This window comes from Mustela nigripes, chromosome 9, assembly GCF_022355385.1.
Source record: "Mustela nigripes isolate SB6536 chromosome 9, MUSNIG.SB6536, whole genome shotgun sequence".
NCBI lineage: Eukaryota > Metazoa > Chordata > Mammalia > Carnivora > Mustelidae > Mustela > Mustela nigripes.
The window spans coordinates 11,053,368-11,078,171 of record NC_081565.1 but is presented as its reverse complement, the minus strand read 5'-3'; the positions used below and the strand labels follow the sequence as shown (position 1 = coordinate 11,078,171).

Genomic DNA, 24,804 nt, shown 5'->3' with positions numbered 1-24,804 from the left:
TAATACTGAGATACCAATGTTATGCTTGAACCAGCAAAATAAGACCCCCTGTTACTCCACATACAGCCAGAGATTTCCTAATTTTTGCCAATTCAATAGGTGCAAAAAGTAATGATGCCTTGGTCTTAATTTCAGTTTCCTTGATTTCTTAGTGAAGTTGAGTGTATTTTCTGTAAGTTTATGAACCACTGTTGTTTACCTCTCCTGTGTAATGTCTGCTGACATCTTTCCCCATTTTAATTTTTACAGGTTCACAGAAATTCTTCATATACTCTAGAAACCAAGACTCTGCTCTGTTGCAAATTATCTTCCTCCAGTCGGTGGCTTGTTATTTTTCACTTGCTTTATAGTATTATCTATTTATTTGTTCAGGAGCTAAGTTCTATCTGACCTTCTCCAAGAAATAAGCTTCAAAAAGACAAAAACAAAACAAAACAAAAAAGCCAAAAACCAAAAACAAAACAACAAACCAAAAACAAAACAAAACAAAACAAAACTAAAAAATCTGGAGGTAGACCAAGAATCTAGAGGGATCCTTGACTCTTCTCTTCCACTCATCAATACATTGGCAAATCCCGTCACCAAATTATACCCCAAATCTGACCACTCTTCTCCCTCTTCACTGGGCCACAGGTCTCTCCCCAATACCTTCCACTGTTCCCTGACTTCTGTTCTGCAGTCCCTACAGCAGCCAAAAGAAGTTTCTGAAAACTTGAACTGGTCAGATTTCACTTCTGCTTAAAAGTCCCTCCAGTGGCTTCCACTGTACCTAGATTAAAATGAAACTCTTTCCTGAGCCTGCAAGGTCCTTCCTCATCCGGACCTGCCTACCTCTCTGACTTTGTCGCCTATGACTCTGCCCATGTTGGTTGTGTGTCAGCCATACAGACCTTGCATTCTGAGCCTCAGACGAACTAAACCCATTCCTACCTTACTGTCTGCTCTGCCTAGAATGCTCTCCTCCCCGGTACCTGTACACCTATTACTTCTCATCATTCACATTCTAGCTCAGATGCCAACTCCTCAGAAAAGAGCATCAAAATGCAAAGCACTTGCTCTACTCCCCTCAAACTTACCCCTCATTACCGCTTACTGTGTTTCCTTTCCTTCATAGTACCTGCTGCTGTCTGAGATCATCTGTTTCCATTTTTGGTTCATGTTTAGTACTGGTCTTCCTCCAGTACAATGTAAGTTCCACAAGGGCACGGCCTATGCTTGTGGGAGATATGCTACCTCTTGGATTTCTCAGGAAGAAATGAGAAGCAGGTAAGAGGAATTCGGGAAATTTGGTGGTGGTGATATCCCCACATAAAAAAGGAAGGACAACTGGGTAGCAAAACCTCAAACATGCAACACTGACAGCAAAACTAGATGAAAGATGGGCCCCCAAATGCAAGCAGCTGAGTGCAGATTACCAACAGAGCAGACCTACTCGGTGTTGGCATCTGCGCTGACAGAGAGACGGGAGAAGAGTGAATCTCGAAACAGCTGACAGGGCCTTGCAGAAAGCTAGGTGGGCCTCTTTAAGAAAAGCAGGTGAAGCTGGGAGGGTTCTGACCTCCGCAACAGCAAGGAGCGCAAGGGACCAACAGGAAGGACCGAGGGGCTGGAAGGGACAAGTCCGAGGAGCACCTACAGCCTCCTGAAAGAATGTGTCAGGACTCCCTTTCGAGAAAGGGATCCATAATGGGGAGAAGCCTCTGGGAATGTAATCAAGAAAGAGCAAGACTGGGCAGGACAGACATGAGAGAGGAAGGGAAAAAGAAGATCTCCGTCAATGCAGGAGAAGAGAATCCAGCCAGAGAAGTTTAGAAAGCAGCTGAGGAATTTGTGGACACTACCAGAAATGACAGAAGAGGGAGCTCTATGAAGTGAGGAAAGCTTTCCAGCACTCCATCTCATTCTCAAGTCAGGCAAACTAAGTTCATATAAAAATTAATAACATAAAGGCACTGAGGTCAAATCCTACACGAAGTTATAAGACAAAAAAGGAAAGGAAACATCCACAGAAATGTGTCCTGAGCATCTGTCTACAAAATAGATTAAAACTGAAATCTATGGCGTCAAAATGTGCTAAAGACATTAAGAAAATATACAAAGCACGAAAGGACAACATATATCTGAATTATAAAAGCTTAGACACGAGGGGATAGAATGCCAGCAAGAATCAGAAACAGGCTAGAGGGGATGAGAAAGCAAATCAATGGTAAAGATGTTTTAACAAAAGAAAGAAAAAAACATTAAAAACAAAAATTGAAGAGGAATTCTATCTCAATATAAGAAGTTAAAAAAAGAGATAAAGATTTTGAAGAAAGTGAAAAACAAGATCAAATAGAAGAATAATTGGAGCCCCGCAGAAGAAAAATAAAGCAAAAGAACAGAACTGAAGCTGAAACCTATCATTCAAGAACATTTTCTTGAAATTAAAAAGAGAAAAAACTTGAAACTGTATGCATCACATACCCTGTGAGACCACATTATATACCTGAGACTATGGAAGGACCATCCATGGCATTGCAAAAAAACTACTGGACTTTAAAAGAGGAAAAAAGAAAATCCCTGGCATCTAGTAAAACAGAACATGTGACTTATTAAAGAAAATTAAGATTATCATCAGACTTTGACAGCACCACTTTCTGCCAGAAGAAAATGGAGTTAACAGATTTAAGATACTCAAGGCAAGAAGGTATGAACCAAGGATTTTATATCCAGCCAAACTGACTCACGTAGAAAGGGCACAGGAAACCGATCAACCTTTAATAACAACAGGGGCTATTGTTCCGAGGAGCCCATCCTGAGAAAATCCAACAGTGAGCCTCAGACAACCCACAATGACTGAAGAGACATCCCCATTCGAGCGCTAGTTACGGTGACCTGAAAACTAAGACCTGGAGGGCAGAGACGGGGAGAACAGGCAGATAAAGGCTGAAATGTTCCAGCAGTGGAAACACAGTGCGACTAAACAAAAGCTGGGGAAAACAGGGAGAGAATATGCAAACAAGGGTTAAAAGGTTTTCTGCAATCATGCTGGTGCTGGTGTTAGTATTGTTCACTGAGGCTGCTGTGTGTGAAAACAAATGAGTAATTATGGGATATTCTAATTCTATTATCCCCTGTGCCCTTTGGAGAGCCAGAATTCTCAGTATGGAAGGAAGGAAATACAAATGTAACAGAGAAGAGGTTAAGCAAAAGCTCTATGGTCTTGAATTTGAATTGGAAACATCAATACGTGTGTGTGTGTGTGTGTGTGTGTGTCTGTCTGTCTGTCTGTCTCCCTCCCTCCTTGCTTTGCCCACTGGAAAGGCCTGGAAACTGACTAGTCAGGAGCAGGGAGTATACTTAGCACCCAGGTTTTAGTCTTGAGGTATTTTTTGTCACTTAAAAAACAAACAAACAAACAGTGCTGGGTGCCTGGGTGGCTCAGTGGGTTAAGACGCTGCCTTCAGCTCAGGTCATGATCTCAGGGTCCTGGGATCGAGCCCACACTGGGCTCTCTGCTCAGGAGGGAGCCTGCTTCCCACCCCCCTCTGCCTATCTCTCTCCCTACTTGTGATCTCTGTTAAATAAATAAATAAAATCTTCTAAAAAATAAATAAACAAGTGAAAAATTAAGAAACCAGTGCTATCTGAAGAAATGTGTGATTCCAGGGTTGGAGTCAGGAAATGTATAAGACAAACCTGGAATATCTTGCAGTATCAGATAATAAGGGAGCTATCAAAGACTACTAGGACCGTGTTTAAAGAAGGACTCAGGCACAGAACTGAAGAAGTTAGAACGGTTTGAATTTCGTTAACAATAATAATTGCAAGAGACTCCAAACCATCAAATGTTTAAATCCACTACGACTTTGGGCACCTGGGTGGCTCAGTTGGTTAGGCATCTGCCTTCGGCTCAGGTCCTGATCCCAGGGTCCCAGGATGGATCTCCACATCTGGCTCCCAAATGCTGCTTCTCAGCGGGGAGCCTGCTTTTCCCTCTCCCACTCCCCCTGCCTGTGCTCTCACTATTTCTCTCTGTCTCTCGCAAATAAATAAATAAAATCTTTAAAAATAAATAATGAATAAATAAACCCACTGGGCCACAATCTACATAAATGAAAGAACTGTCACATTTTAAGGATGTTAGGGAACAAATTCGTTACATTAAAAACTGTCAAAGGGAAAGAACCAAGTATTTATCTTTGCCACATGAACTGTGTCAATGGGTAACAAAATAGTAAATTAAGGGCAAGTGTCTCTTCCTAAAAATATTCCAGCCAATAAACGAAAAACAAATCAGCTTAGAACATCCATCATCATTCTGCAACTCCTACTGAATAAACAGACACAGGCACCAAGCATTACTGGCTACTAAGAGTTCCCAGAAGAGACACAATCAGCCTTGACATGCCTCCTATTGCCCTGCCAAGGGGATTGAGCCATGGTCTGTCCCATCTCAGGATCCAGTTGCCAATTAGCAGGAAATACAGAAGACAGAGGAACATGGTGAACAGCACAGTCCATACCGGGGAGAATGCTAGGTCTGGGTTCTTCAACAGACAAATTGTAATAAAAGGAAAGGGACAGAAGAGGAACATATAAAAGGGAACTAAAACCGTACAATTTTTAAAAAATGGCCAATACTATACTAGAGAATCTAGGAATACACATTTGTGTAAAAAAACTATTTTTTTAAAAATAGGAAAGTTAGGATGGCGGGGACTTTTGGCAAGAGGGAAAGGGTTTTCATGGAAGGGGGTTTCGGTGATGGGTAGTAGAGCCCTACTTCTTGTCCTGGGCAGTGCTGGTCTTCTAACAATGGGTTAAGCTGTTCATGTGATTAAGGCAGTTTTCTCGATCTACTTTACAAGTTACTTTACAGTAAAAATATTTTTAAATGTATAACGATACCTGCCCAGTGGGGAGTACTGTAAAGACTGAGTATCAACATTTCTTTATAATCTATTGTCATGATGAGAATTCCCACCATCATTTTCACTAAAATGAAATACTGTCTTCACTATGAAAAAGAAAACTTCCTATCTACTCCACTGTTTCCTCCTAGGATAGGATGTAGAGAAAGTTCAGCTATAAATTAAAGAGTTATCTTTAAATATTTAAAAATGAACATTATTAATGGAGGGGGATACGCATGAGTGGGAACAGCAGATGTACGGGAAATCTCTGTACCCTCTACGTAGTTTTTCTGCGAGCGCAGAGCTGCTCTAAAATATAAAGTTTATTTTGAAAAGAAGTCTACCTAATATTAAGTTCCTTCCAAATGCTAGGCACCAGGCATCTTATTTCATTTGATCTTCACCACAATCCTATGAGGCAGATCACACTTGTTCTCTCCCTTTTACAGAGGTGGAAACCGAAGCGCAGAGGGTTAACTTGCTGAAATTAACTTGCTCGAAATTACTTAAGCGGAAAAGTGGAACCCAGGTCCCGTTGACTCCTGTGGCAGGTTCCGTATCTGATCCGTCTCTTGGTGCCCAACGCTTATGGGATCAAACTGCCTTACTGAGTATCAGAGATCAGGAAACAGAAATGAAGACTACCTAAGCTACTACCTATGACATCACTTTTTGGAAGCAGAGAGAAAAGAGGCATGAGTTCCTTTAAGCCAGCAGTCACAGGGACCCTCCTCTAGGATAGACTGGGCTCCTCAGCACGAGGGCTTGAGTCCAAGCTGGCAAGATGCTTTCTGCATCGAGATGAAATGTGTTTGGGAAACCAGAGAGATGAAAGAGACAGCTACATGCTGCTGACAGCAGGGAGTGCCCCAAAATGTCTTCTGTGCCCTAGGAATGCGATATCATCACCCTGACACACTGAACTGTCAATTCCAGAATAAAGAGCAAAATGTCCAAGTTTACGTTGTTTCCCTAGTTGCTGGAAACCATCAGAGGACCAGAAGGAGAGTGGGACCAGTGGGGAAAAAGCATGAGTTCTCCAGGCCTCCAGTCCAGCTCAGTCACTTACCAGCACCTGCCTCATCTCCATCCCCTTTCTCAGCTTTCTCTTCCTGCACACTGGTCACCACCCAACACTTACAGACTCACTTTCAACTCTGCTTCCTGTGTCTGCCTGCCATGGAAGGGATTCAAGGGCTGGGACTTGATTTTATTCACTGTTGCATCTCGAAGCATCTAGAACCACGTCAGGCAAAGTAGGTCGTGGGAAACGTTTGTTCCAAGTTGCTGATTTAAATTACTTCAACTCTCTGCTTTCAGTGCCTCACCTACCGGCTGGGGATAATACCATGCACACTTAACCAAGAAAATAAAAATAAAGGGCAAGAAGTTTGTGCTCAACAGATGGGTTTCACCCCCTCCCCCCCTTTTCCTCTTTGGCCTAACACTCATTGAACAAGGATAAAACTCATGAACTCAGGGTAAAAGTTCCCCTTCAAAGGATAATGACCTTTTAAGCTGACAACTGACTTGCTCAGGACACCCTCAAAACCTACAGACCATTTTTAATGTTGTGAAGAGAAGGCTACAAATGCATCACAGTGGGAATATGGGCAAAGGAAGTCTCCAGAAAATGGCTTATGAATAATGCCAGTGAGCTGTGACTGACGAGAACAGGGTGCGTGGAGGCCTGCCAGGTCACCTCACTAACAGGGACCAGCAAACCAAACATAAGTATCTCCTGTTAAGGCTTTCCAAAAATCCTGCCATGCCGGCATGGAACGCAGCAGCCAGTGAACTGGGCCTTCACGGGGCGGGGGCGGGGGGGGGGGGGAGCTGCCTCTACAGTCTGCTGGGAAGGGCAGGGAAGACGTGTGGACAGCGAGTACTTTGCCCCTGCCATCTCATTTAATTCTTAAAATAATTTTCTGAGGCCAGCATTTTTCTCCCCATAAAATAAGAAAAAGTCGCGGTTCAAGGAGGAAGTAATTTCCAAGGTTTAACATCTCTGAAGTGGCAGCTTTCCTGGAATCTCAATTGTCTTTACTTTATAGCGAACTGGTAGCTAATAACATACACAGAGAACCTCTCCAACACTTGAACGTTCCGCTGCCCGTTTTACAAGCTCTCTCCCACTCCAACATCCCGAGGAAGGGAAAAGATTAAGAAATGAGCCATCCACTAGATACTGATTGCTAGCTAACAAAATTTCAGCCAATTCACTGAAGTTCAGAGTGGCTGACCAACACATGCGGGGTGCTAACTCTCCTATTAGCTCCACACTAAGCTCCAGAAGTTGAAAATACCTTGTTCTTGGTTCATTATAAAACAGGAACCAGCCACGATTATGCCAGGGAGGCCCTGTAAGGGTATCCTTTAAGCAGAGATTCTTTTTCCTGTTTCACAACTGAGCAACCAAGGTTCAGAAAGGGATAGTAACTCGCCTAGAGACACACAGCTGAGAAGAGGCATAGCCATGGTCAGCGCCACATCTAACTAGAAATCAGGGGGCTTTTAATTTCATCATGTTGTTTATTATTGCCTGGGGCATGGTGAGGTGCATCACTAAGTAGCTTAATATCTGGGATCTAGGAGCTCCCTATCTGACCTTAGACCCACTCTCCACTCTTCAGCTCTATTCTGTATAGAAGGAAAACTGAATCCCCTGGGCTCCCAGGTCAGCTGGCCTCCTGCCTGGTTGGGCCCATGGAAGGGACTGGTGAGGGATGAGGATGAACAGGAGGGAGAAGCTGAGGTTTTCTTCTCTCTCTCTCTCTGCCTGGGTGGCTCCTCTGGCAGGGGTTTGCCTCCTGACTCAGACACCCACTGCACAGACCCATAGCTTCCAGCTGTAGTCAGTTGACCCTGACCCTGACCTCAGGTGCACCAACCTGGGCTCCTGCGGATCTCTGGATTACCTCTCTGCCCCCTTTTGAGTCTCAGCTGCTCTCTCAGTTGGATAACCATTTCCTTGAATTATTTTCCCTCTTATAAACATCTGAAGGGGTTTTTACTGTCCTGGTTAGATCCTGACTGAGATGTTGACCAAGTTGCTGGACCGAGGGAACCAACTGGCAGCTCATGATCCTGCACTGAGAGTTGAGGAACGGCTGGGTTCTGCATCTCAAGACCACATGTTGGCCACAAGCCTCTGTCTGGCCAGACAAGAAAGCTTTTGGAAAAGGCACACACTTTTTCTCTTTCTGAGGTTCACAGCAGGGAGATGGGGGTTGGGGGGGGTAAAATGACCACAGTTGGTATCCTAATTCCATGGTCTTAGAGTGAAAAAAAATTCATCATCAATCACTAGCTACAGATGTGTTTCCTCAACTGTGGTGAGGAGTAGTAGATGCATGGAATGTTAATAGGTATTTTGTGGGGGGAAAGGGTTTTTGAAAAATGCTAGGTTAAACAAAGTTAACCGGATTTCTTTACAGCCAGGCTTTAGTAACGTGCATAGTAAATATCTTAAAAAAGAGAGAGAGAGAGTTACATTATGCAATGTGTGACAAGCCCAAATCTTATATGATCAGAAAAACAACATCTTGTAGATCTAATATTTCCAGGAACATTGTTCTAGAAACACTGGTTTATGGTACTGGTGCTAAAACCCTTTTGTGGGCATCTGGGTCTTTCACGGACTGGAGCTGGCGCCTTCCCACTTTACCCTTGGCTACTCTCTGGTCCATACTCCAGACAGGTCACCCCCCCACACACACACCAGGCCCAACCACATCGTGTGGTTTCAATGCCCCTTGCCTTTGCATGAGCTTCTCTCTGCCCCTGCTCATGGGGAAAGGCTATTCCTCCTGCAAGGTGTCACCCATGTGCATCTGTTCCCAGGAAACCTCCCCTTGGGGCCCAGGCGGAGCAACTCATCCTGCATTTGGATGTCACCTACCTCGTGCAACAGTCTACTACAGCAGTTACCATATCTCAGGGGCAACTCTGTCTCTGCCCTGCACTGTCTGTAAGTGCAGTGATCAAGCCTTACTTGTCACTGTGTGCGAGGCAGTGCCCAGGGCTGGGTGGTTACCATGGTTACCAGTCAGGTTATGGGGGGAGCAAGTGGGGGGACATGACAAATACCCCAAGATTTTATATTTCTTTTTTTTAACTTAAATAATCTCTATGCCCAATGTGGGGCTCAAAATCATGAACCTGAGATCAAGAGTTGCATGCTCTACTGACGAGCCAGTCAGCCCAAGATTTTAAATACTTACATCATTTTCTGTTAGCAAGGCTTGATTATAATTGACTTGCGTTTCACGTTAAATCAAATAGAAGTTCCATTGTTAGGATGAGCCCAATAAGTTAATCTTACATGAATGCAGCTAGTTTTATTATGATGAAAATAGTTGATTTTTTTTTATAATTTTTTATTTTTTATAAACATATATTTTTATCCCCAGGGGTACAGGTCTGTGAATCACCAGGTTTACACACTTCACAGCACTCACCAAAGCACATACCCTCCCCAATGTCCATAATCCCACCCCCTTCTCCCAAACCCCCTCCCCCCCAAATAGTTGATTTTTTAAAAAAAATCCTAAAATCAATTGACAAACAACAACCATCAACAAGATTTAACACCCAGATTAACACTGCCATGACAAAACTGGCCACTAGGTGTCAGCCCAGGAAAAGAGGAGGGAGGGCTACCCCTGAAAGTGTTTTACTTTTTCCTCCAATTATCACCATAAATATCAAATATTTAAACAACAAAATATTAGGCAATTAAAATTATCCATTAAGGGAATGTTTTTTTAAAAGATATCTAAAATTTTGACGTTTTCCCTTTGCAAAATAGTTTATAAATGGTGTTAGTTTAACCTGTATTTTTCAAGAAACATTTGCACAGATTGGAGATATTGACTCCTAAGAGGAAACCGGCTCCGTTCGCTTCTGATATGCCCTCAAATTGTATGTAACATGGACCATATGGTAATCACCACTGTGGCGAGCGGTCAGAGGAAAGAGCGCGGTTGCTAGATTCAGGCAGATGGAGGGTCTGAGTCCTGGCTCTGCCACTTCTTTAAAAAGTGACATAACCTTTCTTAGCCTTGGTTTCTCATCAGTAAAATGGGGATACACTACTCTTTCCATAGGAGAACTGTAAAAATCAAGTAATGGACTATATGTAAAAAGTCTAGCACATAACAAATTCTTCATGTTATTTTCTTTTCCTTAAGACTTCAAGTCTTAATGATTTATTTAACAAAACTATGTTCAGCTCCCGAACAACGAAGGACGTTATAGGTAAGAACTATTATCATTTCATTCACTGCACAGATAATTACTGAGCGCCTTCTACATAGCAGGCTGTGTGCCAGAGGTCCATGAGTCATCACGACATTCCTCCACTTTCCAGAGTGGGTTTCCATCTCTTTGTGGAAGGGGAGCACGAGACTGAATGTAATGTAGCTGTGTATTTCTGAGAATGTATCCACACCCCATAGAAAATCAGTGTGGACTCATGTCTGGGAGGGTGGGCAGAGGGGAAGAAATCTACAAGTTTATCCTCTAATCACCACAAATACCATAAAGTCCCCCACAGAACCATCCCACCATCACTCTGTCTTAGGTTACTGAGCTGCTACTATGTATGCGCTGGGGGCAGAAGAAGGAATACTCCAGAATCCTGTTTTTAAGCTCACGGTCTAGCTAGTACATGGAATCATGAATCACTGTTTTAGGCTCAAAATTGTCAAATGTTAATCACTGCTTAAAAGCGGATCAGAAAGGTCTCTTTTTCAGAGTCTCCATGAAAAAGTAAAAGACCCTAAAATGAGATCATTTGACTAAAGACTCCAATAATAGCACCCATTTCTCTTTGCCACTGTCCCCGAAGATACAATATTTAAAAGTGAGTTTACTCCACTAATATACTGATCTCTTCTATGTTCCTACCTGGACCTGATTATTTACTGCATGGGATGATCCCATAAAGGGTGATCTTCTCTAGACCCTAACTGCCTCTGGTCAGGTACCACGTAGCTGCTGGGTTGTGTCTTTGTTTTACACTTCTACACTGACGGTACTGTGTTTGCGTCCGATTCTTCTCACACTCTAAGGGATTGTGTGTGTGTGTTTTTAAACTAAGCATCTCTACTGTGCAACACTGAAATACAGCCACTAGTCTGATGCATAGTATTGGAAAACAGGTATCGCTCATTCATTTGTTCTTCCACACATTCAGCAAATACTTAACAAGTACCTATTAAAAATATCAGAGTATGTGAGGAACACCAAGGAATACAGAATGTGGTCCAATCCTACAGGAACAAAGTAAGAAAGGAATCAGGATTATGATATGAGATCAAAGTATGGAAATCTCCCCCTGGATAGTCTAAGGTACCACTAGGTGTGGTTTATTTTTCAAGTATTTTAGAACATGTGGGAATTTCATTTTGGTCATATTCAGTGATGCTCTTTGAAATCACTCAGGGAAGCTTGATCATCATGTTTAAGCAGATTTCCTGCCAGTTCTTATCTTCTCTCACTTAAGGACCTACTTTTTACTTGAGCAGTCTACTTCTAGAACAATGGTTCTCAGTTCAGCAAGCATTTGTGGTGTGGCTCCAGGATGTCAGGACTCCGAAATTATGTCCACAAGCAGCATCAGTGTCCCAACCTGGGAGGCGGACTATAGAGGTTTGGGGTCAATATCGAATGATGGTCATCTTCTCCCAAGAGGCACAAAATATTTTGATGAAATAGAACAAAAGATTCTTGATTATATTTTCTCTTGTGCATTAAAAAAAGTGGACTCCAATGCATTTCTTAATTTTAAACCCTTGGTACCTATCCCCCTCATATTTGCCTGTAAGTACTGGTGAGCAATAACATAAATGAGTAATTATTTTTTTTAGTTTTTATTCGATATTATGTGTTTTCTTACAAATCCTTCAATTACTTCATGAGGTAGGAATAAATAAGCCAAACTCTCATTCGTGTTGTGAATGGCTTCGGATACTCTGACACTTGAACAAGAATGTTTGGCCACCGTTGTTCTAGAATGCGGCAGTGTCAGTCTCCACTTCCTCCTCTACTTTCTTGACCTAAGAGGGGTTACTATCCTTGAGTTACTATCTACTGTCAGCAAAAACACTGTGCTGGTGTTTTACGCACATTACTGCTATTTTTATCAGCAGTCCTATAACGTAGGCATTATCTGCATTTTACAGATGAGAAAACTGAGGCTCAGAGAAGTTAAGAGACTTCCAGAGCCAAGACAAAAATCCAGGTGACTCCAAACATACTCTTTCCGTCGCACTCTGCCTCCTTGGCTGTTGAGAGCAGCAGAGCTCCTTTCCTCCCTGCTTCATCTACAGGGTTATGACCTTGACTTGGGATGATCACTAAGAGGAGAAAGACTGGCAACTGGTACGTTAGGAGCCCCTTCTCTAGTCCACTAAAGATTCCTGCTGTCAACACTTCTGTTTAGCTCAGGACAGCAGGTTTGGGCTATAATTCCCTATCTGCTTGCTTAAAATAAACTAAAAAAAATAAGAAAATCTCTGACCAACTTTCCCTACAGAATATCCATGGGGACATATCCACCCTTCACAAACACACACCACTGTCTGCTTAAAGACAGCGTGGGCTCTGTGTGGAAAACAATTTGGTGGTTCCTCGAAAATAAAATCACCACACGACCCAACAATTCCATTTCTAGGTATGCACCCCAAAGGAACTGAAAATGGGGCCTCCAACAGATGCGTGCACAGGAAAGTTCACAGCGGTATTCACCACAGCCGAAAGGCGGGAGCCACCCAAGTGTTCATCCATCCATTCAAGACTGGACAAGCAAAATGTGGGAGATCCATACATACAGTGGAATATTACTCAGCCTTAAAAGGGGATGAAGTCACGACACCAGCTACATACAGTGTGGAGGAGCCCTGAAAATGTTATGCTCAATGAAATTAGCCATACGCAGGAGGACAAGTAACTCACTTTAGGAAATATCTAGAATAGGGACATTCATAGAGAGTAGAGGAGATGCTACCAAGGACTGGCGGGACGGGCAAGTGGGGAGTTACTGCTTAATGGGCTCAGAGTTTCTATCTGGGGTAACGCAAATTTTGAAAACACGGTGATGGTGCTTGTACAGTATTGTGACTGTAATTAATGCCACCGAATAGCATACTGAGCGATGGTGAAAATGGAAAATTTATGTTATATGTTTTTACCACCAAAAAAAAAAAAAAAAATTTTAAAAAGGGGGAGAAGAAGAGGAAAAAGCGTGAGCTCATAGACAGACATGGGTTCAATTTCCAGCTCGAGGCTCCCAAGCAGTGCAGAGAATCTCAGAGCCAGCAAAGAGGAGCACACGCCAGCCTCTTCCAGGGTTTCTGCTTTCCCCTGCTTCCCTTACCTCCCATGTCTCGTTCTCCTGCACACACTGTTTTCGGGTTCCTCAACCCTTTCTTGTAGCACAAGACGGAGGCACAAATTAGTGACACTCCTTGTATATGTTCTGGGCATCCTCTGCTTGCCCGCGTGGAGAGCAGGGAGCGCATGCCAGGAAGGGCTCTCTATGCTTTCCATCCTGAGCTGTGGTTAGACCGAGTCAACGCAAATCTGCTCCTTACCACGCTGTGACAAGCTGGCACCCCAAGTCAGGCTTCTGCACGCTGCTGACTTGCACTTCTTCTATTCAGAAGCCTTCAAAATACGGCGTTTCAGACCTTTATTCACAAAGGCGATTGTTGCGATATTAATTAAAATATTAAAAGACTGGAAACGATCTAAAGGTCCAATGAGAATAGTTACAGAAATGATGGTGGCTGTCCTTGATGGGATGTTCGGCAGCTGTACAAAAACCGCGTCTGATGTAACGTTAGATGGAGGAGGAACAAACTTTTAACATAGGTTTGACAGCAGCTACGGAAACACTTCGCAACATGAAAAGTTATTGACAAGAGCATATGAAAGGTAGTTAAATTAAGGTAGGTGGGTTAGTTCAGTGGGACCATTGTGGTGTTCGAATGTTTCTAGTTTCTAAATACTCTTCTGTTTTCCGTTACACTAAAAACGCATAGAGATATAGTTGTGCCTTTTGAAGCCATGAGATCAATGGCGTTACTCAACCAGGAAACAGATATACATGGTGTTTTTCCGACCTGTTCCAACACAGCCTCGTCCGTTCATGCTTGAAAGCCAGGCTATCAATTTGCTTTTATCTTAACTTGTCTGTCTTTAAGGGGTTTTTTTAGGTGGATAAATATGAGTCAGCAGTATCATGTGCAAAATGAGGGGCTATAAGGTGGATGAGGCCAGCGTACCCACAGCTGAATCTGGAAGCCAGGCCTCCTGGGACAGACTAAGCAAGCGGAGTCGGATGCTGCCTGCACGGCCTCCTTCCGAGCACATGAAGGTGACCGCCTGTTCACTGCCCCCACCCCAGCACCGGCTCCCTGAGGGCAGGGGCTGTGCTCCCTTCATCCTGGGGAGGCCCCGCTGGCAGCCTGGCCCAGAGAGAGCCGCGCTGGCCTGCTGACTCGACGACACTCATAGTACCCCATCTATCCCGGCCTTTCTGCAGACCCTGGCACGGAACAGGATGAGTTCGAAAGCACCAATATCCATCAGTTTTGCTCTTTGATTTGATGTTTTACCAAACCCTGCAGTGGGCCAGAGGTGGGAACAAGTACCTGTAAATGTACTATCTTGAGGCGACTCCACGTATGAGCTTATGAGAAACTACGAACGGAAAAAGGCAGGAAATTAAAACACACAATTCTATTTTTGAAAGTTCTTTCAAGCTGAGGCCACTGTGCTGTCTTCCAAAGAGAGGGTGGTAGGTTAGTCTTGCTCAGATTCCACAATGATATAATTTTAAACAAAGGAGTGTGGGAAAAGTAAGATTCTTTTAAAAATTCATTCGTTCTCTCTGAGAGGGAGGAAGGGGAATGTTCGTGGCAAATTCAAGAACCACACTGCTATACATATCCTCCAAAAGTTGCCATCTTCCACCAAGCACAGAAAGGATCCTCGGTCTAGCAATTAAAATCATTTGTCTTTTATCCCCTTCTTGCCAAAAAGGACCCCAGCCCTAACTAGTTAATCCCTAACACACACTGCTACTCCCAGAGTTGCCTGGCAACTGCGAGGAGGCGTGTCAGAGAGCAAGAAAGGCCTAAGTAAATGAGCTAGAGCCTGGGCCGCTGCTTGACATGGATAAAGGGGGTTTTTCTGAACGGGGCTGCCTGGCTGCTTGTGGTTCTGTCATTTAAGTGGAGAAGAACAAGTTGACATGGCCGATACTGTTAAATATCTTGGGCTCTGCACCTCCTATTCTCTGCGTGGCTGAAAAATGGGTCACATGCCCTTGCGATTTGTAGGCACTGTCCCCTCTGCCAGGGAGCACCAACCTCCAGAGCCTAAAGACAAGGCAGGATGTGCCGTGTTTGCGTTGCACACACTGAACACAACCCTGGCCTTGCACACCTCTCTGCTCCTGACTTTCTGTCACCCATCCCTCCAACCACTATTCCAAGATTGACTCACTGACGCCTGCACCCTGCCATGACCTGCGCCCGGCGCTGGCAATGCGGAGAGAGTTGTTAACGTGGAGCCTGAGGAAATCAGAACAAAGAGAGGCAAGAGGGTGCGGTGGAAGGAACCTGAGTTTTGGAGTCGGGCAGACCTGAGTCTGCCTCTTGGCTCTCCCGCCCACCGGGAAGTCACCGGGGATCTCCGCCTTCATCCCCCACCTGGGACGCGGGAAGGAAGGGGGCCGTCGTGGGAGACGGCTGGGATCACGGAAGCGGAGCCACTGGGGAGATGAACCGAGCTCCATCCAGCCTTGTGGGAGGCCGCCGAGCGGGTATCCCACTCTCTGGCCCTTTGGGAGAAGAATTCACCTGGCCCTGAAGAGACACTGCCAGCTAGCCCATGCAGGCCCTCCTGCCTGGGTCCGGCCTGGAGCCCTAGGCAGGGACAGGGAGCAGCGAGGCTCTGGCATGTGGCCGGCCTCAGCAGGGGGATGCCGTCCCCTTCCCTTCCGGGCAGGGGAAAGAAAGCGACGCTCGAGATTCCCCAGCCAGCTGCATTTTGAAATTTTTCCAGTCGGACAGGGCAAAAAAAAAAAAAAAAGGCCAAAGAGTTAAAAGTCTCCAGTGAGCGGTGGGCCGTGGAGGAGGAATGGCGCGTCCTGGCCCCTCCGGTGGGGGCTCGCCCCCCTCCCCGAGCCAGGCAGGGCACCGAGGGGCGCAGCGGGAGCCGGCCGCCAAGCAGAGTAGAAAGCAGCGCTGTCTAGTCTGTCACGTTTCATGTTGTAAAAAATCCAAACCCGGTGACTCCGCAGTGACCTGAGTCCCGAGGCTGCGCCCGCTGGCCCAGGGTGGGAAGCCAGCACACTGTAGCAGTGTGGCAAACGCTGGGGACATGCAACAGGGCAGCTAGAGGGGAAGAGCCATGGGAGCTCTGGGGGTCTGCAGTGCCCTCCGCACCCACACCCGCTTCTCGGGGCCCCCCACCCTGTAGGCTCCCTCTGCCATCAGCCGTGGAACATTCTCCACATGTAAGGCTGCTGCTTGGGCCCTGCCCTCAATCTGTCTCAGGGGCTCTGCCCGCCAGGCTGCCACCTGCTTCTGGCCGCCAGCTTTCTCCCTCACCTTTTATTTTAAAAAATAAAATAAGATAACCACTTAGAGTTGCCCCCATGAAAATTAGTGACCCCAGCCCAAACCACCTTATAAGTAGTAGGTGTTTGCTACCCTGCTGTCTAGACTCTCCCTGCTGGGGACCTGGGGCAAGGGATGACCCTTCCCCTGGCTCATTGCCAACCACCTTCCTCCCCACCCCACCCCTAATTTCTGGGATGTGTAAGTAATGAACCTTGTGACTTCCTTTCCTTCATGTGGGTGTACTGACATTGCTCCTGCAATCAAAAGACCTCATGGTTTTCACGTTCCCAAAGTGGGAGCCCAGAGGCCAGGGGACCTTCCTGGTCACCCTGGGTTATAATCTGCCCATTCTTCATTTAATTCACCAGCTCCAGCCCCCAAACACACCCAAACTCATGTCCTCTAGGACCTCAGAATGTGACCTGATTTAGAAATAGCAAAGGTTTCCATGTACTTGGACCGTCTAACCAAGTAAATCCATGTCAGGGATTCTGCCTGAGGAAATAATTCAGACGGTGCATGAAGATGTCTATAAAGATGTTCATCACAGTGTGATTTAAAATGGGGAGAGGTTACCCACGATCTGAAGAACCAGCATTAGGATGATGGGGTGGGCCTCAGCACTGACTGCAGATTGTGGGAACTTGAGAAAAATCTCAGACACTTGCCGTTTTAAGAGCCCCACAGGTGGCTCTGATCCACGCAGAGTTAAGAACCACAGGGGTCACCTGATGGGGTACGTGCTGTCATCGTAAGAGATGTTTAAGGAGAGTTTTTATATAAGGTGAAAAAATACTACTACAACATACTAAAACTACTACAGCATACTAAAACATAAAACAACATACTAAAAGGCAAAACCAAATAACTGAGAAGTGGATTACTTTGCCAGGAATATATCAACTGTCTTTAAGGAAAAAAACCAAAACCCAAAACCTAAATGAAACAAAAACAATCCTGAAACCCTAAAGCCTAGGTAGAAACATGCTAACATGTTGTCTTAACTCCAGACGATAGGATTATGGGTATTTTCTCATTTCTAGTCCTCTGTTAAACTTTTTTTTTTTTTTTTTTCCCTTACCAAGAGCAGGTGCTATTTTTATAACCAGGGAAACAACTAAAAGACAAGTGGCCCTGGGGAGGGCACCCTAACCTCTCAGCACCGTGCTTACTGTCACCCAAAACAGGCTCACCCAAAGTACCATTCCCCATGCCACCCCCGTGTGGCCAATGCCCACCAACCCTTATCTCTTCTTGGGCTCATTTGTGCTTTGCAGTCAATTATTTTAATTAATTCCCCAAACAATCTTGCATAGGAAGTGTTGTTAGCCCATCTCTCAAATAAGGAGAAATTCCTAGAATTAAATCTATGGTTTAAAAACCATGGGGGTAGCATGGTGATGATGCCTGGCCAGAAAATTGCAGGCTCTCTGGCTTCCCTCCTGGCCGTCCAGAAAAAAGCTATTTGGGAGCTGATAAATGGGACCAAAGGCACGACAATCTGCCATATTTCATTGATTCTAAGATGCAGATTTCTTCAAACTGTAACATCTCTGGAATCCGGATGTGTCTTACAGCTGATGGCATCCAACTGTGATGGATCCAGCACCCTTTCCTGTTTCGGAATGGTACCCAGAGTAATGGTACATCTTATGACTGAAAGGCAACCCAGGCTCAGTGAAATGTACCTTGTTTTCAACCAAACCCATCATCCTATCCTCAGAATGCCACTTTTAATAACTATATAATATTCTAGCATACGGATAGACTTTAATTTCTTTAACCAGTTGCCTATTACGGACACTTAGGTCTGTTCCATGTTTTTACCATTATCAGTACTGCTACTGGGAATACCTTGCATTAAGTTTTTCGCTTTTTCTACTTACAGGCATCATCACCTTCTCCTAGGTCCAAATCTTGGGAGACATTTGACATCTCTTGCCCCTCGTCTCCCACATCTCGTATCTTTGCAGATGCATCTAGTCATTTCTTCTTCATGGTACCTCTTCCTGGTGTTACCACCAGAGGGCTCTCTTCTGAGTCTCCTGGACAGTCCCCTGGTCTCTGCTTCAAACTCCCCTTTCAGTCCATCACTCTAGTACTGGTCAAACACGACAGTCTTAGCATATCTCTACTCAAAACCTGCTATTTCCTACAAGGCGAAGTTCACACTTCTAGCCTAGCATCCCAGGCCCTGTCAAATTTGGCTCCAACCTCTCCAGCAGCCTCTTCTCCCTATCCAAACCCACGACTCCAGACAAAGTGGAAATGAGGGGTACTGCCTCCAAGCCTTTGCTCACTCAGTTAACTCCACACCTGCCACATGGAGGGACGCTCTCTCTTTTTCCAAACCTGAGCCATCAGACCCAGGTCAAGTTTTACCTTCCCTATGAAACATTTTATGGCTCATTTGATCCTTATAACCATCTGGAGATGTAGAATGATAGGTATTCTTAGCTTCATTTCACAGGTGAAGAAACTGAAGTTTAAAGAGATGAAGTGGCTTGTTCAAGGTCATATAGCTTAGAAGTGCAGAGCCCGGCTTTGAACTCCAGGGCTTCCGTCCTCAAACCCAGGGACTTTTAGAGTCAAGTGCAAATACAACCATAAAATTCTTCTGAGGAACAACTTGTGCCCAGATCATGTATCCAGCAATCCCTCCCAAGATTCAACAGCCTCTGTATTCTAGACAATCATACGACAAAATGAAATCATTTTAAGAGTGGAAATACTGCATGTTTGTCAGTTCCCAGCAACGCAAGGAAAGGACTAGACCAGTTATCCCATTCACCTTTCAGAGATGGAAAGACAACAGTATCTTTCTTGAATTATATGAGCTCTCCAATGAGCACTAGACCTGACTGGTTCAGCTGGGCCCAGGGTATGGACAAAGAATCAGAGCTGCCTCACTTGGAGACAAGTAAGACATGGGGAATTTGCTTTAACTAAGAGCTTTCGTGGACCTCAGGGAAGCAGCTCTAAGGAAGCAAAAAGAAAGTACATCCCTTGTGTTATGACCATGACATTGCCTGAAGCAGAGGCAGCTTAGAAAGTCAGGCCCAAGTGCTGGACAGGAGACAAGGAACAAGGAATGGTGGCACCAGACTGCTGCTTCCTGAGTCCCCGACCTGGCAGCAAGTGTGCTCTGGGTGAAGGAAAAACAAGGTGGTTACTATTATTCTGGGTCTCACTTAGACACATGATGGAGTCACAGTAATCAAAAAAAAATTCTTAACAATGTGTAACGGTGGCTCATGGGGAAGCATAACCAAGATTCACTGTCAGAGTTTGCACGTGAAATGCACCGCCTGACATATAACTCACCTTGTCATTTAACAGAATAAAATGCCGTGGGTTAAAACCAAGACGGAAACGAACAGTCCCGGCCTATAGGCAGTGCGACCTATGGCTGGTTCCTCAGACCCACTCCAGCCAGGCTGGATGCGGCTGCCATCACCGGCCGGCTCAGGATGAAGGAGGCTCTGCGCTCTTGAGAGAATAGGGCTGTTGGCAAGGTCACCCCCCAGTTTCCCTCCTATGCATGGTGACTTGGGCCCAAGCCCAGTTCTCCATTCTCTGTGGCCAAGAGGCCGGAAGTAGGCAGAGGAGAGGGTTATCAGGCGGGAGCTTCCCACTGAGGCTGGGGGAGAGCTCGTACTTTTTTTGGTTTTAGGGTTGCCCCTAAATATCTTCGCATCTTCACAGTAACTTCCCACCGCACAGGGCAGGCAGGGGAATGGACGAGGCTACTGAGGCTCAGGAAGGCCGAGTCAGCACGCCAAGTGCACTTTGGGAGCACCTGAGGAGTGAATCGCTAGGATGCCTTGCTTTCCCAAGGGTGGAGCCGAGGCCCCTTCCTAGGAAAAGGGCCTTGAGACACAGAGGGAAAGCATGGTTTTGGGACTATTCAGCTCCTCTGCTGGGTTAGCAAGTCATATCTCTTTTGAGCCTCAATTTCCCCATTTGTCAAGTGGAAAAGATCCCCAGAGAGCAGGTATGTGAGAGGTCTGGGCCCTGTCTTAACACGCAGCTGGTGCCACTGTCCAGGGAGGGGACAGGTCTTTAACGTTCACAGGAGTAGTGACCGCTTCACACAGAGCGGCATGGCTTCCTCATGCTAAGAGGAAAGGCAAGGGGAGGCACCCCCAGCCCCTCACAACGCAGACGCACAAACCCTTCTGGGTGAATTCAACCACCAGATGAAGAGCTGAATTCCTGTGACCCCTGAGGTATATTTCTCAGCCCTGACGTAGATTTATAGATGCCAAGAAGCTACTCACCGGCTCAATTTTCAGAGCATTTCGGTAGCTGCCGAAGAAAGCCGCCTGGGCCTTGAGGAAGGCCCTGGCCACGCCATCGCCAGTAGTTGTGGATACCTTCTTTAGCCGGTTCTTCAGGGAAGAGATCTGGTGACAGAGAGAAAGGAGACGCGGGTTGAGGGCAGGGTGGGTGGACGGCTGGCAAAACCCGATACATACAGAGCTCGAGAAACTTCCTGGGAGGGGGATGGAATTAACAGCTCAGGGGCTGGAGAACAAACCGCATTCAATATTGGGGCAGGTTTCTGAAACTGAATCGAGCGTATCGAGTAAGAGCAAAAACAAAACCATTTTCTGAGTAGTTTCAATGTACTAGATATGCCCGTTCACATGCATTTTCTAATTTAATTCTTTCCGCAGTCTTGCAAGGAAGGGACCAGCGCTCCTGTCTTACAAGGGTGAAACAGTCGCAGAGAGGTTAGATTACATGCCTAGGAACAAGCCCAAGAACTGGCCAACTGGAATATGACTTGAAAGTCTTATAATCTGAGCCCAAATGACAAAAATTATTTTAGTTCGAAGTCTACTCCGTCTTTAAATTACTTACAAATATTAGAAATGAATGGCTTATTTATAACATATATACCTCACACCTCATACTCTGGATACATGCTAAATACATAAACACATGTGATATATATTTATTAAATATATTATAACTTATGTTTATTAAATATAAAGTAACTAGAGGAATAACATATATATTCTTACATCCTTCATACTCTAAAGGAATCATGGCAGCCTTACAGATATGTACTCAAAGAGATTCAGGAAAATAGTTAAGAAAGCCATGGCACTGGGAAAGCAGCCAGAAATATTTAGTATATAAATGTAAGCTATAAGGCCTTACATGGTGGCTAGACTGGCCTGCAAATTTGACTTAAGAGCCTCCTAGTGGTCAAAGCAAAAAGAGAAACTCAAGTTGTGAGATTCTTTGGGTCCATGTAATACAAACAAACCACTTGCACAAATGAAAACGCATTTTCCTGAAAGCGAGAACTCAAAGAGATTTCTCCTGTGAATCCTCAGTGTAGGAAATCCTCATGTGTGACGTGATGGCTCTTGCCCTCAACGTGAGAGACAATACCAAGCTTCCTGGTCTGTTTCTAACAACCTTTCCATTCACCTCAGGCTGCTGCACTACACAACTTCTGGGCACACCATTCACGTTGTATTTGTTCCATGTGAAAAGTATCCCTGGAACTTGGCAATGTGATAGCCTTGAGTCAACGGTGATCTAACAGTGGAAAAAACCAGACCTGGGCCCTGCCCACGCGAAGCTTATATTCCGGTGAGGAAAATACCAAACCCGTGCGGCGTTGCTACGCGATGAGTCTATGCTAGAGCTCACTGAGGAAGTCAGCAAGGCTTCCTGGAGAAAATCAGGCTTGAACAGAAATCTGGAGGATGAGCTTAGGTAGAACCTGGCAAAGACGGGAAGGAACAGTGTCCGGGGAACAGGAGAAAAAGCCTGTGGTGACAAGGAGCTCGGAGAACAGAAAGGACTATGGCTTCAGGGGAGACAGTGATGGAGAATATGACCTGAAACGAGACTAGAGGAAAAGGCAGAGGTCAGAAGTGCTGTGAGTACAGTAAGGAGTTTTTTTTTCCTTCGTCTTGAGGGAAAATGTAAACCTAATGACTGTTTTCAAGCATGTAGGTGACATATGGAGAGAATATTTCAGGAATCTGTATGGGCTTCGATATAAGATTACCTGATGGCCTGATATTATTTAAGGATAAAATAGAAAAATTAGATTCAGGTGGTCCATGAACCATCTACAAACTTTTAATATGAATGAGTGACGATCATTTTTCTGGGCATAGGCTCCACACTTTTCCTCAGATCCCTAAAGGTACCCATGAACCTAAAAATACTAAGGATGGCTGGTCTGGGATAGATTACACAGACTTTAAAAATGCTCCTTGGGGGTGCCTGGGCAGCTCAGCTGGTTGCGTGACTCTTGGTTTCAGCTCAGGTTGTGATCTCATACGTCATGAGATTGAGCCCCATGTCACGCTCTGCTTAAGAAGAGTCTGTTTCGGGATGCCTGGGTGGCTCAGTTGGTTAAGCCTCTGCCTTCGGCTCAGGTCATGATCTCAGGGTCCTGGAATCGAGTCCTGCATTGCGCTCTCTGCTCAGCAGGGAGCCTGCTTCCCTCTCTCTCTCTCTGCCTGCCTCTCCACTACTTGTGATTTCTCTCTGTCAAATAAACACATAAAATCTTTAAAATGCAAAAAAAAAAAAAAAAAAAAAAAAAAAGAAGAGTCTGTCTCTCTACCCCCCCTACTCGCACATGCTCTCTCAAATAAATAAATTAAAAAAAAAAAATGCTCCATGGACATTATTTCTTACTAACAAGCTTCTGATAAGGGATTTTTATTTTAAAAGTTTTACTTATTTGAGAGAGAGAGAGAGAGCATGAGCAGGGAGGAGGGGCAGAGGGAGAAGGAGAAGCAGACTCCCCTCTGAGCAGGGAGCCTGACGTGGGGCTTGATCCCAGAACCCTGGGATCAGGACATGAGCCGAAGGTAGACAGACGCTGAACTGAGTCATCCAGGTACCCCAGGGATTTTTAAATAGCTTATTAAGATCTACTGTGTGTGGACCATAAAATTCACTCATTTGAAGTATATAGTTTAGTGGTTTTGAGTATAATGGTAAGGTTGTAGAACTATCACTATTATCTGATCCCCAACTATTTTTATCACCCCCCAAAAAAACCCATCTTATTGTCAGTTACGTCTCACCCCCCACCGATTTTCCTCCCCTCCTCCTGCACCCCGTCCTAGGTAACCATTAGCCTACTTTCTGTCTCTATGGATTTACCTATTTTGGGCATTTCATACAAACGGCATCATACAATAAGAGATCTTTTGTAACCAGCTTCTTCCACTCAGCATAAGCTCGTTGTAAACAAGGTCACTCCATGCTGTGGTGCTTATCACCACTTCATTCTTTTTCACAGCTGAATAATATTCCGCTGTGTGGCTATGCTATGTTTTATTTACCCTACATATTTAGCTGGTTGACAGGCGTCTGGGGTGTTTCCACACTGGGGCTATTATGAATAATGCTGCTATGAACATGCATGTAGAAACTTTTATGTGGAGACACCAAGAGATTTTGAGGCCAGAGTCTGCATGGTGAAAATCCTATTGCCAGAACTTATGAAGATAAGCTGAAAAGGACATGTGAAGTCGGGGACAACACCTGGGTGTCCACATCCTACTGACTGGGATGTCCCTATTCTGGGACACATGAGCCCCAGGGCCACAGTGGTACGAGCCCATGCAGAGCAATGCAGACCACTCAGCAGCCGGGCAGACTCTGCCGTGGACTTTCAACTTGAAATAGCAACATGGAACAAAACAAAACAAAGCATCTTCATTAAAAGGTTCAAAATATTGCCCTCTTCCAACTCTCCCAATAATAGAAATCCTGCCTCTCCCAGGGACGAGGGTGATGTCTCCATCCTTTGAAATGGTGCAAGCCACTGTCACTCTTCTAGCTCCTCAAAGGCCTTGGGCCACCTGTGCCGCGGATTATTCCTCACTTAACCTTCCCTGGCCTTTCCCTTTCATTCGGGAGGTGTTTAATTACCTTGGATTCACAACGCTGCACTTCAGGTGAGCATCTCCTAATGGCCTCATTATCATTTTACACAAAGAAGTCGTTGCTGATTGTAACTGAGCAAATAAGAGTGTGTGCCTTCCTGCCCGCCCCAGATGGTCGGAAACCAGCCAAGTGGTCCTGGGCTCCTGGCGCCCCTGTGACCACTCAGGCCAAGACTTCTGAAGACCTCTCCTCACCCTGCAACACGGAGAAGCTTTTGTCAGCACTTCAAACTTTGAAACTTCAAGTATATGCGCATCTGATAACTGGTGATAGCATTTTGTCCTTTAAATAAAAGTGAGGGATGAAAATCGGAGGCTGAAAATAACCCAGAGTCA

The 24,804-nt window shown here is 45.1% G+C and overlaps 1 protein-coding gene across 6 annotated transcripts in view; it reads right to left on the bottom strand.

The window, feature by feature from the left end:
• DENND1A (DENN domain containing 1A) overlaps positions 1 to 24,804 on the bottom strand; it is a 496,533-nt gene that overhangs the window by 133,596 nt on the left and 338,133 nt on the right. For all 6 annotated transcript variants that reach the window (XM_059410848.1, XM_059410842.1, XM_059410846.1 and 3 more), the window contains one exon: positions 20,812 to 20,937. In XM_059410848.1, coding sequence (XP_059266831.1) covers positions 20,812 to 20,937 — 126 coding nt within the window. The remainder of the gene's footprint in view (positions 1 to 20,811; positions 20,938 to 24,804) is intronic.